At 49.8% G+C, this 13455-nt stretch overlaps 1 protein-coding gene across 1 annotated transcript in view; it reads right to left on the bottom strand.

Annotated features, from left to right (window-relative positions):
- WNT3A (Wnt family member 3A) overlaps window positions 1-13455 on the bottom strand; it is an 86105-nt gene that overhangs the window by 29393 nt on the left and 43257 nt on the right. The window contains exon 2 of the mRNA XM_044424929.1: window positions 4778-5019. Coding sequence (XP_044280864.1) covers window positions 4778-5019 — 242 coding nt within the window. The remainder of the gene's footprint in view (window positions 1-4777; window positions 5020-13455) is intronic.

The following is a 13455-nucleotide window of genomic DNA, read 5'->3' as shown; positions in this document are numbered from 1 at the left end:
GGCATGCATTTGCATAAAATGTGCCTATGCAAGTAAGTTTGTCTCTTTCGGTGTGTGTGGGACTTCAGAAAGTACTGTTGGGATTTAAATGGAAATAGTTATTTATTTATTTATTTATTTATTTAGAAAATTTCTATGCCGCCCCATTCGCCGAAGCCTCGGCTCACAAAACATTAAAATATAATAGATTAAAAAATATCTCTCATTCTAGTTGGAAAACTTGCATCCAGGTGTTAATTGTGCATGGACAACTTTAACACAACTGCCTTGCTCTCCCTTGTTATGGGGTTTTCTCTATAAATGAGCTTGGAATGGACAGTCCTTTAAATACAGGACTTCTGTAAATTAGGACATCTGGATGCCCTATAAACAGAAGCCAGGTGCAAAACAGTGTCTGGTCAGATAAATGCATGCTAAGAGTTGAGGACCACGTTGTCCTGATGTGCACCTGAGGAATCTGGGATCCAACTGGTAGTGTGAAGTAGCGGTTAGAACCGGGTTTTCTGATGTGACGCGCACAGGAGGCCTTTTTTGGTTTCCCACCAGGCTCCCTGCTTTCCATACTGATTTTAATGTATTTTCATTTGTTCATTCATTTTATTTCTTAAGATTATTTAACAACATGATTTGCATTCCAAAGGGCTATTGTTTGTTTCGGAACTTAGAACTCCCTTCTGTTTTGCATTTAGTTTCCCTAGTCTCCCCAGTTTGTTTTCTGAAAAATGAACATTTTTATGATTGGCGATGCTGACCCTGGCAGCCATTTTATGAACAGGCAAGCCCCTCAGTGGCCATTTTGTGAAAGTGCCAACAACGCCTTTTCAAAGTTCCAGTGATCCAAAACAGTTTGGGAGCCTTGGTGGGGAAATGTCCCTTCTGCTTGTATTTTGTTGTCCCACAGCAACAAATGTATGCAATGCATTCCAATGGTGAACGCTTTTTTTTTAAATGCATTAGAAGCTATATTACTCCAATTAATCCAATTAACACAAGCCATTTATGTGTTGGATCATTTCCATTCATCTCTTATGTTCCTCTATCCGGCAAAGGAGGCCCCTCAATTTTACAAGTTATACAACCTTCTTTAACATAAAGAATGGGGTCTAATTTGTATCTCACTGGCTATCATTTTGTTAATGATTCCTCCACTGCAGAAATCTTCCCATGCCGATATTTAGCTATTGATTCTAAAATGGTCTACTATTTTTGCATATGAAAATAGGAGGAGGAGGAGGTCTTTTTCCATGAAGAAAAGAAATGACCAAAACCAAACCAAACCAAACCCACAAGCTGGTAAGGCAACACAGAAACATAGAAACACAGAAACATAGAAACAGAGCAAGTCAGAAGGGGTCTCCCGGGTCATCTAGTCTGACCCCCGGCTCCAGCCGGCTCTGCTCACAAACATCTTCATGAAGACCCCCAAACTCTCAAAAGAGTCCTGGTATCTCTTAGTTGAGTAAACCCAGGAAAGATCGTGCTGAATTCAAGGAAATGCAACATTCCATAAGAATAAGGCAGCTTCCTGACTGTTGCACCCAACATGTGTATTCCAAGCATGCCTACTGACCCAAGACATAATCAAGCGATTTACAGTCACAGGATATGGCCAGTGAGTTAGATGACTTTAAAAAGGATTGGCTAAAATAATGATGGATAAATTAATGCTCTCCAGATGCCCAAAGGACACAAGAGCTGTGCGGAATTTCCAGTGGGCTCCAATCTACCTCTGCGTACCAGATGTTGGCCACATCTGTTGGAGCAGGTGGAATTTGCCAATATGTTCCACTTGGAAGTTTCACAGCATCACCTGATTGGCAGCAGGTAGAAGTGCCTGTCGGATTACATACTACAGGGGTGGGCAGTTTGTGGCCGTCCAGAAATTTTGGCCTACGAGTCCCATCAGCCGTAGCCGAGGAGCCAATAACAAGTAGGATGGCCACTTACTGCCAGAAAAGAGGATCGGCATCACCAAAAGCAGGACACCAAATTGCAGAATGTTTGTATATCCCGACGTAGTATAACTATCCAAACCAATTTAGGAATGTGAATCTAGTCACTTCAGAAGACGTGTATTATATCTCACCATTGTGGAGAAGGCTAACCAGGTAGCCCATGTGCCACTGCTCAAACGTCTGTCCAGCTGACAACTATGGACAGGCAACTTCAAGGCCTTGGCCTGCTCTTCCTTCCGGGGCGTCATCTTTAACGTGGATTTCGCTGGACGGCCCGTCAAATAGAGGACACTGTCAAAGACTGGACTCTTTTCCGACAGCTTTCCAGAACAGAGGATCATGGGGGCCGCATGACCTGCCCACCCAGACATGTGCCGTTGGCCCCTTCCTGAGACATTTTTGGGGTGCACCTTGCAAGACCAGCCCTGCATGGCACAGACGGCTGATGGCTTGGATGTGTGATTTGGGGAGTGTTTGGGGCTCATATCCCAGTGCAGAGGTGGCTCAGTTCACAACGTTGTGCCAGATCTTTGCTTCTAGCAGAAGCGTGAGCGGCAAATCAGGAACGGGGAGCGCGGCCAGTTTTGGTCTCGTTAGTTCCATACAAAGGGGGGCCAAGGCCTCCCCCGGCCCTGCGTCCCCCAAGGGTGAAGCAAGGAGGTCAGCCATACAAATAACCACGGAGCGGCCCCTGTGAATCCGCTTCTGGAGGTCACCTCGCACATCTGAGCCGAGGTCAATCGACGCTTGCTCTGGCATTAGGATAAGCTAATTTAACAGCAGTGTCGGTTCCTGGGGGAGGTGAGCACGGCGGCTAAATGCTTCCGTAATTACATCCCGAGAGGCTTGCGTTCAGCCCAGGAGAGCCAGGCCTCCGTGCAAAGTGGAGGATGGTTCATGCCGAGGCGACTGGATATTTTTCCTGCAAGACGGTGGCTTTTGACCCTGGTGGAGCCCACATCAAAACGAAATGTGGGCATTTGTAACTGCATGAAGATGCAGGTCCATGCGGGCGGCTTTCACACATTACACAGGAGCAAACCTGGGTTTCCCGCCATGTGTCCACCAGACAGGCAGCTGTAGCCAGTTCCAGCTGCCTGAGAAGTATCTCCGTAGGAAACTCAGGATTACTGCACACAGAATGCACATTTCCAGATGCATGACTTAAACCCCCCCACAGGTCATGTGTGAAGCTAAGCTTGCCCTCATCCATGTTTTCCAATGGTGCTTAATGTTCAGGGTTGGTTAAAGGCACAATCCCAAGCATGTGGAGACAGAAAAAAGTCCTTCAGCTCCCAAGTCCGTCTTTCTGACTGCCCGAACATGTGTGCCATGCACCCTGCAAGCCTTAAATATCTGCATTTGTGGGACTCCCTAAGGTCTGGGTGACAGATTCAGCACAGCAGCTGTCCCAGGCTGCCCCTCGAGGTTTTTGCAGAGGTCCGTGCCTCTTCCCTGGCTTCCCCCCCAGGATCCTACAGGGCTGCAGTGCCTCTCCTAAAAGCTTATCGAGGGAGCGCTGAAATGGGCTGGTCCTTTGACCCTGCCCCTTTTAACTTTGCCCCACCCCCTTTGGAGCTTTGGACTGTGAGTTGGGTAATTCATTGCTTTTACACAGAGAAATTGAGGAACGAGAGAGAGAGAGAGAGAGAGAGAGAGGGAGAGAGAGAGAGAAAGAGAGAGAGGGACTTTCGATGTCTTGGATGCCATCCAGCCCTCGTGCACTAGACATTTTAGTATGATTTATCGCGGTCTTTCATGTCCCCAAAAGTCACACCCTGGACTAGGTCCATGCACTTTGGAAAGGGATTTGGGGAGGAGAGAGAGAAAGAAGGCAGAAGCAAAGATGAGGTCCTTCACTGCCAAGAGGTTTAAAAACCTGCACGTGCAGATTTTACGCAAATTTTGCCCTCTTTCGCTTTTTCCTGGGTGGCGGTGGGGTCGAATGCATGCCTTTTTTTTTGGTGCTGTGCGAGCGACTGCCCAAACACACGTGTGCAGATCCTGAACTTTCACTGAGGACTTTAAATTCAATGATGTTTTCTTGGTTTAGTGCAGGGGAAAATCATTCCTTCTTTACCTTATGTGGAAAAAAACATCATCGTGAAAAAGATTTGCGGGGAGGGAAGCACTGTGTGTAGGTGAATAATTGTTATTTTTAGACTTCACTGGAGGGGAGAGATATGTAGGCTTCCGAGGTGACACAGAACTCAACAGCTGATGATTTGGCTGGCTGTTTTCCAAGCCAGTGAGCCAATCCAGCACCTTGGACTGCATGTTCCTTGATTCTCACCCATCAGTGTCTCTCTTGCCTACTCTGTCTTGTCTTGCTCCGAGCCTCTCTCCCTTGCCAAAAGCCGGTCTTGCCCAAAGCAGACTGGTGCGCTGGATCAAGCCCTGTATGAGGTTTCCTTGCCATCTAAGCTGACCTGACTTTTCCTCCACTCAAAAGGAAACTTAAAGCAGCCCTCTTCTATCCGTGCAATGAGAGTAACTACGAACGTTCCATAACATCAGCTGAGATGTCAATCAAAGTTGGTCTTTGTAGGTGTGCGAAGCAAGCAGCAGAGACCCTGTTGTCTGGACGAGAGGGAGCTCGGCTCCCTTCACGTGCCCATGGCCAGCGGGCCTCTCTGCCTCTATGTGCGTTCTATGAGATTTCCATCTGCCTGCCGCCATCTTGGGAACGCTGCAGTGCATTTAGACTGCCAAGGCTCACCCCCAGATCCACAGCACGGTCTGGTCCCGAGCCATTCATCGCAAAAACCAGCCACTGCCAACTCCCCCGGAGGTTCCCCTCTTTCCCAGAGCAGGGGACTCACCTTTATCCAACACCGGCCCAAAGATGGCCAAGCTGTCGTTGACGGTGGTACAGTTCCACCTCCTTCCCCGGAACTGGTGCTGGCACTCCTGGATGCCGATTTTCACCCCTTCGGCCACGCTGGGCATGATCTCCACGTAGTTCCGGCAGAAGCGCAGCTGCTTGGGCACGAGGCCGGGGATGCTCCCGCACAAAATGGGTTGTGTTCCCAGAGAGGAATATTGGTGGCCGATCGCCAGAGACCTGGAAAAGGAGACGGAGGGGGAGAGTGGCTGTCATGCCCTTCTCAGAAGTCGCCGCCTGCCCCCTCGACCAGGAACAGCAGCTGCAGCGGCCGATTCAGGACATTTACGTATTTATTTAAAACATTTTTACCCTGTCCTTCCCGGTAAAACATCTCAGTATGGCTTACGATAATTAAAACCAGTAATAATAAAAAATTACGATCAGCAATAGTAATACAATCATTAAAACAATAAATAACAAAGCAATAAATAAATCACATCCACAATTCGGCAAAGCAAAAAGAAAGAAAATGTGGCTGTAATATTAAAACATCTAAAATCCTTAGTTCTTAAAATGATGGTTAAATAAAAAGGTTTTTACCTGGCACCTAAAGGAGTATAAGGTCAACGCCAGGTGAACCTCTCTGGGGAATGCGTTCCACAATTTGGGTGCCACCACAGAGAAGGCCTCCGGGTAGATACCTCCTTCAGGGAGGGTTCCCGGAGCAAGGCCTCTCCTGCTGATCTGAAGGGGTATGAGGGCATACAGGGAAGGCCTTGCCTTGCTCCATGGTTCTGCCTTTTTCCCTCCATGCGCACCTGCTGCTCCTGCTTCTCACCCTTCCCAGAAATGCTTGCTTGGCGGGCAGAGAGCCAGGGAGCTGGGCCCACCACTACCTGGGCTAAGATGAGGGACAGGTGCACAAACAGCTTGCGACGGCAAGGAAGGGAAGCAAATCCCAGATGCTCTTGCCGGTGGGCCCTTGAGGGTCCTTGACAAGGGCCCAATCATGCTTATCTCAATGGCATCTCTGCTCAGTTTTTCCTTCATACCTCGGGCTCTCACAGCCAACTTGTTCATGCAAATCTGGAATTTCCCAGAGACACCCCTTGGACTCTTGCAGCCCTCTCAACTCTTGGCTTTGGGACCCCAGCGAGGTGGGTCCACTTCCTTGCTTCAAGACATATTTAAGGCAAGTCTTGGCCATGCCATCTGCTTGTGTATTTATATAGTTACATATGAAGAGCAATTAGAAGCCTTCATTTAAAGATACCAAGGTGGAAAGCTCAAGGAAGGAAAATATAAGAACTGAAATATGCCCAGGTATAATAAAATGATGTCACCATCAAACAACACCTCAATAAAAAGAAGCCAAAGCCATAAAAACGTAGAGCGAAGTAAGGATTAACCGGAATAGCTTTCGAAAGTGCCCAGACACGTAGAGGATGATTTAACCTTGTGCCGAATCAAGGGCAACGTCAGGACAAGAAGGGCTTCAGTTGGGTGGGCATTCCAGAAATTGAGCGCCACCACAGAGAAAGCCCTGTCTAGTTCCTGGGCAATGATTTTCCCCTGCAAAGGAACCAGAGAATAGTCTCTTTGAACTACCTTAAGGCGGGGTGGGCAGAAAGCAGATCTCCGGACGTTTGGGATTGGAACTCCCAGAATTTCTGACCATTGGCCACGCTAGCAGGAGCTTCTGTGACTTAATGTCCAGCACATCTTCCATAAGGCAAGGCTTGGGCATGGCTGGCTGGGGTTGCTGGGTGTTGTAGTCCAGGCCAGCTGGTTTGAGGTTTTCAAGTTAAGCATCAGCACCTTAACTTGGGCTCAGAAACAAACGGGCAAGCCATGCTGCACCGGTTGAAATCTGGGCTGCTGGGGGAGGGGTCCTACCTCCCCCTCCCCACAATTTAATAGCACAGTGTCTCAAGGGCGAGCCCCTTCACTGTTTGCCTTTGGCTGTGCAACAAGTTTGTTTTCCATCGACCTATTCTGCCCTCCCCAATTCTGTTTTAATTCTTCCTTTCAAAAAAAGTCTTGCTAGAGTTGTCTGTTTTTACTCTTTGTACGTGTGGCTTGCGGTTGTGCCATTGTAATTGTGGGAGGCCTTCTGCACACCTTTGTGTGGAAAGCCCAGATAAGAAACGATGAGTAAAAATAGTCACACCAACACCTTGGAACATCATCAGCCTGGGACCCAAGGAAACCCACGGGCCGGGCCGATGTCTGCCTTCGAAAAGGGCAGCTGGGAGGCAGACAGGAGCTGAAGGAGAGTAATTACCAACCCCTGACAAAATCAGGAGGTTGACTCACCTCCTTTCCAGCTCAGGATAAATGATTGCGATGATGTGATGCTCAGCTTTGATATGCAGAACCTGACATTCCCTGAAGCTACTGTCTGACCTCACAGTGAACCACAAGGCCGGTTTTGCCTGCTGCTGGACAACCCTGGAATTCCTGGCCCTGGTAGACAACGCTTGCTGTTTCCACCCAGCCTCCTGGCAGGCGGACACGGCTTTTCGCAAGGGTGGCCCATGCTCGCAGCCCCCAAAAGAGGAAACATCTTCGCAGAAGAGAAGACGGAAGAGGACTCCGGCTGGCGTACAGTTTGCAGATCAAAGTGCACTTCAAGTGCAAATAGAGTGGTGAGGGTCCGTGTGGCCCGCACGCTCACCTCGCAATCAGCTGTCCAGGTGTGAACCACGGCTGGGCAACTTCAAAGCTTCTCTTGTCCTCCCACCAGATGGTACTTTACCCTTAAAAATGGACTTGGACTGGAGTGTCCTTCAAACAGAGGACTGTCCTGTCAGATGCAGAATTCCGTCCCACCCAACTTTTCATCTCCCAGCATGAAAAGATGCCTACTTATTCTAAGCAGGAAGTAAAATGGGAAGTAACATCATTCTCTCAGTAACTGCCAAATCTATTCTATGTTCTGTCTGGAACGTGCAATATCTAAGGCTGGGGGGAAGCGGCAGAATCTGTCCCTCTCGCATTCATGGGCTGCCTCTCGTGCCACGAAGTGGACTGAAGTCCAGGGAGCTAAGCCCAGAGAATCTGATGGATTCCCACCCCAAAACTGATTCCATTTATTTATTTAAAGTTTTTATATGCCATCCCATTACTAAAAGTCTCTGGACAGCTTACAAAGAACAAAAACTTTAGTTTAGTCATATAGGGCAGGATGCGGTCCAATGGAGCAAAGCTCAGGGATCCAAGATTTAGGGTGGATGCCAGGAAGTACTTCCTGATGGTTAGGACCCCCAGGGTATGGAATGGGCTTCCAAAGGAGGCGGCTGCAGCCCCATCATTGAGGGTGTTCAAGGACAGGCTGGACCTGCACATGGTGGGCATGTCATGAGTGGAGCTGGCTGGAGCCGGGGGTCAGACTAGATGGCCCGGGAGACCCCTTCTGGCTCACTCTTTTTCTATGTTTCCATATTACATGCTTTTCACCCTGGAAACTTCCACACCATGCTGCCTGTGCCATTGCTTTCCGACATTCTCATCCTTGCCCCCATTGAAGATACCTGGACACTGCTGGCTTCAGGTTTTGGAAGGAAGTGGCCACCTCCCTTGGCAAGAGCCGGGGAGCCGGGCCACAGCATCCTTCGCCCCTCCTCTCCACCACCACTGTGAAGAGAAGGAGCATGTGCAGAGTGCCCTGCAGCCTGAGGGTTGGCCCCATCCTCTTCCCTGGATCAGGGCCGCTCTCCAAGCACCTCCTCTGAGGGTCGGCACCCAAGGGGAGGGGACTGCGGAACCGTCTGCCTGGGGAGGTCCACCTGGACGCACACCGTCACCCTTTCAGCACCAAGTTAAGCCCTTCCTGTCTTGCCGAGCCTGGACTGGGCACGATGGGGCATTTCCCCCTTTCCAAATCAAGGTGTGGCAAAGTTGTCCCCAATTTTTCAAACTTCCTTAAATTGTTGAACATCGATCGCTTTATGTTATGTTTGTGGGTGACCCTGAGCATTTTGCTGACTGGGTGGTATAGAAATTTAATGAAGGAATGGACAGCTCGCTCTCAGGTGGGCCTAGGAACAACAGCTTCATGACCCTGTGCCAGAAGTTCCCCGCTTTTGGCAAACGGTTTTCTGTATTTGAAAGTGCAGGAATTCACTTTAAAAAGGTGGAGAAGCTTTGCCTCTGCAATTCTAGAAGCAAGACATTAATGCTTATTCGGACTCTGTGTTCTAATGAGGGGATCTATTTATGTTCTGGCAGCAGAGAAGACTTCCATGAAATAATTTAAATCCTCAGAGTGGAATGTTGCCTGGACACACCTTAAGACAGGTAGATCCCCTAGTTTTCACCCAGTCTTCTGAAAGCAACTTGACTGGCTAATGAGTAATTTGCTGATTAGCGGTTTTTCAAAGAAACACAGAACACTTTTGCAAGGTCCTGGAAGTTCACCACTGGAGTCAGCAATCTGCTGTGGGAAGTTCCTGCCAGACAAGCCCAGGGCAACTCATGCGGCTCGGTGGTGAAGGCAAGACGAGCTGGGCTTTCTCAGGGGGGCTGGGCATGTGTCGGTCTGTCTTCTGCTCACTGGCAGAACATGGCTTCCACAGCTTTGCTTCCTGGCCCAGACTCCAAATACCTCCACGCCCACAGGAAGGCTCCCAGGACTTCGGATTCCGAATCCTGGCAGGGTGGTGTGGAGCAGTGGTTAGAGCCACCTTCCCCTAACTTGGTTCTCTCTAGATATTTTGAGCTTCCCGTCTCACCAGTCCCAACTGGCATGGGCAGGATGCTGGGAGAAGGTTGAAGCCCAGACATCTGCGGGGGACACGGCTGGGGACAGGGTCAGACTAGGACCGGCGAGGCCCAGGCTCAGCCCCCTGCTCAGCTGGGAAGCTTGTTGGGTTACCTTGGGCCACACACACACACACACACACACACGTCTGTCTGTCTAGCCTATCTCACAGGATTGTTGTGAGGATAAAATTCAGGGGAGGTGGAGGGAGGCATACATATCACTGTGAACTCTGGAGAAAAACTGGGACAAAAATGAAGTGGATGGATGGATGGACGGATGTTGGTGCCCTGGCCATGCCACTAGGAACTTCTACCAAGGAGAAGCTCCAGGCCTTTAATGTTAGGTAGGTCTTCATGATGTTATGCAGGACCTTCTACAGTCAAGAAGGAACATCTTCCACCAGCCATGGTGTGGCTTCCCCACAATTAACACCTGGACAACAAACTAAGCCACCGCACCACACCACACCACACCACACACCACACCACACCACACCACACCACACCACACCACACCACACCACACCAGCCTTCCTGACCAGGGTGAGATAGTCTGTCCTCCTGTTTAAATTGCATTATTATCCTGGCTTTTTCCCACTTCCCTGGAGATGTGGACATGGCCACGAGCCGGAGAAGGCAGTGCCTTGTCCCCATGCAGAGGAAAGCCGCCCCTTTCGCTCCCTCCGCCCTCTGCCCAATCCTTTCTTGCGTCCCGACCCAGAGGGGCTTTGATCCCAGTGGGGCCAGCCTAGGCGGGGAACTTCAGATCAAGCCGTGCAGCACCCCAGCAGAACGTTTGCACTGCCCGGCTTGGGTTTGGCCTCTCTTGAAGATCCCTCCCCAGGCTAGCTAAGGTGTGGGGCGAATTAACCCAGATCCCCTCGTGCCCTTTCAGGCCCTTCTCTAAGAGGAATGCCCCCCCCCCTAAGCTGCTGGTGGCAGGAGGGGACAGTTTTGTGGGGAGGGGTCCTCCATCGGCAGTAAGAGAGCCCTCACGTTTTTCCACTGCAGTCTTGAGGCACTTTATCCCCATTCTATCTAATATTATATTACTATTAGTATTAGTATTATTAGCAAGGCAGAGAAGAACAATGCCAGTCATAGGATTCTACATTGTATTTAGTTTCGGTCCAGTTTGGGAAGTTGGGCTAAGACATGGTGCGCCCCACAGTGTCTCAGGTGAGGGATTTTACCTTTCCCCAGGTACTACAGGATCAGGCCGGGGACGGCTGTTTCAATTGCAAAATAGTAATCCATGCACTTGACCGATCGGTATTTCGCAGTAGGGTTTATTTATTTATTCAGAGTTTTTCTCACCTGTCCACCCGTGACATCCCAGGATGGCTTACAATAGAAGAACAAACAAAATAAAGCGAAACCGGCACAGCATCCGACAACTCAAGATAATAAAACCCCAGTTAAAACCAACTAAAGATTACAATAATGGGGAAATAAAAGGGTCGGTTAGCCAAAGCAGCGCTGGGTGGGAGGGTATGAAAGCTCCTCCACCCCCCCAAGCTAACTCTCCTGTACAAACTCAGGAATAAAAAGGGTGCCAGCTGCATTTCTAAAGCAGTGTGCAAACAGGCCACACCGGTGGGGTCTGCTGGCCCTCAGCCCCATGCCCAAGCCGGCATTTTGCATCGGCTGCTACACACCTCCAAGCCCTGATTTTGCATCTGGGTGTGGTGGATGGACCTCGGTGTTCTAGTAGGCAGAAGAAGGTTGACCCTGCATGGTTAAAGCTGGCCTCGCATCACCCCGGATTTACGATGCCCAGACCGAACTTTCATGGTGGACATTTGCAGAGGAAACATGAAAGCAAGCCAGGTGCTGAACATGACCTCGGTAGGCTCTTCTCTGGGGGCTGCCACCCCCCCCCCCATGATGCAACAGGCGGTAGCAGGGAAAGAGCCCTTTTTGTGGAATTCTCTTTCCAGGGAGCTCCACCAGGCAACCTCACTATATACACACAGGGACACTTACATTCCTTTCCAACGGGCACTTAATCTTCCACCTATTGCCCTGTTATTCATTTTATTGCTGGCCCTTTAGTGACCAGTGTTTCATATTGTGTTCCTTTGACGCTGTTATTGTCAAGGTTGCTTGGGTTTGCCTGTTTCCTCTTTTATGCTTGTGAGCCCCATCACGGCCGGGTGCCTGCGGGGCAGAACCCCAGTCTGACAGAGGGGAAGGCATGCAACCAGTCCCTGCTGAGGTCCCCCGTGGGAAGGACCGTGCCGTCAAGCCACCGAGCCTCCATCTGGGACTGGGAGTGTGTCAACTGGTCTGCCGACTGTTGCTGGTTTGCAAATTGCTCCGAGAGCGAGAAAGTCCCCTCTTGGTTTGCAACGGGATGCTTCTCTTACACGCCAGAGCTTGCCATATAATTGGAGGCATCGCCTTGTCAACACAGACCAGTCAGACTTGACTCAAGTCATACCTTAGAGCTGTTTATGGAGCCATAAATGTTCTCTTTCTTGAATTTCTCTCCCTCTCACATACACACACAAACTTCCTCTCTCTCTGTCTCTCTCAAATCCCAGTAAAAGGCTGCTGTTCAGACCCCATAATAGTCTCATATTTTGGAATGGGGTGTTTTGAATGCAGCATCACCAAAACAGCTGCAAAAAAGCATAACATTTCCATATGTTGATTTATGAATAGATGTAAATTCAGAAATCCTTACTAAGCTCTAAACAGACATGCAGGGCATCTCATTCTAGTTGGGAAAACTTGGCTAGGTTGGGGATTTTTCTTTCAACCAGACTTGGAGTAGACCAACTTTCCGATGGAGGATGCTTTTAAATAGAGGACTCCCCTCTAAAGGAGGACTCCTGGCCACCCTGGCCTCAGATGTGAGGCAGGAGTGCTGCCTCTGTGGCCCAAACAGGGAAACAACAAGAACCCAGGCCTGGAAGGGAGAGCCGAGGAAGCAGTGACCGTGAGCCAGGCCGGGGCATGTGGTACTCCTGCACCTTAAGTTAAAGCTTCCCGGGGAAACTCCCAGCAAGGGCTGGAGCGCTGATCTGCATTGATGGGGCCCTGCATGTTTGCACCATTGTCCCGCATGGCAACCCCGTTCAGGAGGGGGTGGCTCTCTGGCTAGCCCGGTGGCTCCCAAAGCATCTTACGGCTTCGCTGGAAAACCAGTGTGGAGCAGTGGCTAAAAGCGCTTGTCCTAGTCCCCACTCGGCCACTAAGCCCATTGGGTGACTCTGGGCCAGTCACTGCCTCTCCCCCTACCCAACCTCACAGGGTTGTTGTTGTGAGGATTAAATGGACAGGAGAAGAGCTTTGTAAGTTGCCCCTGGGCTCCCTGCAAGAGAAAGGAAGTCAGTGGAAGAAGAGGAAGAGGAAGAAGACTCAAGAAGAAGAAGAAGAAGAAGAAGAAGAAGAAGAAGAAGAAGAAGAAGAAGAGGAAGTGAGCCATACCAAAAGCCTAGGAAAACAGAAACACTTTAACCTAAAAGCACTGAAAAGCCACCAAGGGAAGGGAAGGGAAGAGGAGAGGAGAGGAGAGGAGAGGAGAGGAAGGGAAGGGAAGGGAAGGGAAGGGAAGGGAAGGGAAGGGAAGGGAATTCCAGAGATAAGGTACTACTGCTTCTCTGGAATGCAGCCCATCTCACCTTTAAAGGGGAAGATATCCTGTACTTGGAGAACCTGGAAGATTTAGGGAGATGGGCTCTACCCTAGGACGCTCCCAGGCTTGCTAGCTTTCTCTGTGCAAGGATTTTCTCTTATTGTACAAGGAGCATCCAGCCAAGTAAGCCCCCACCCTTCTAGCAATCTGAAGTTGCAGAAATGGAAGCTAGGCCAGGAGACCGTTCCTCACGCCATGCTGTCTTGAAGGAGATCCTCACAACAACAGCCCTGCGAGGGAGGTCAGGCTGAGAGAGAAAGATAGAG

Source organism: Varanus komodoensis, unplaced genomic scaffold, assembly GCF_004798865.1.
Source record: "Varanus komodoensis strain SLA01 unplaced genomic scaffold, ASM479886v1 scaffold15, whole genome shotgun sequence".
NCBI lineage: Eukaryota > Metazoa > Chordata > Lepidosauria > Squamata > Varanidae > Varanus > Varanus komodoensis.
The sequence above is the reverse complement of the archived record's forward strand: the minus strand, read 5'-3'. Positions and strand labels throughout refer to the sequence as shown.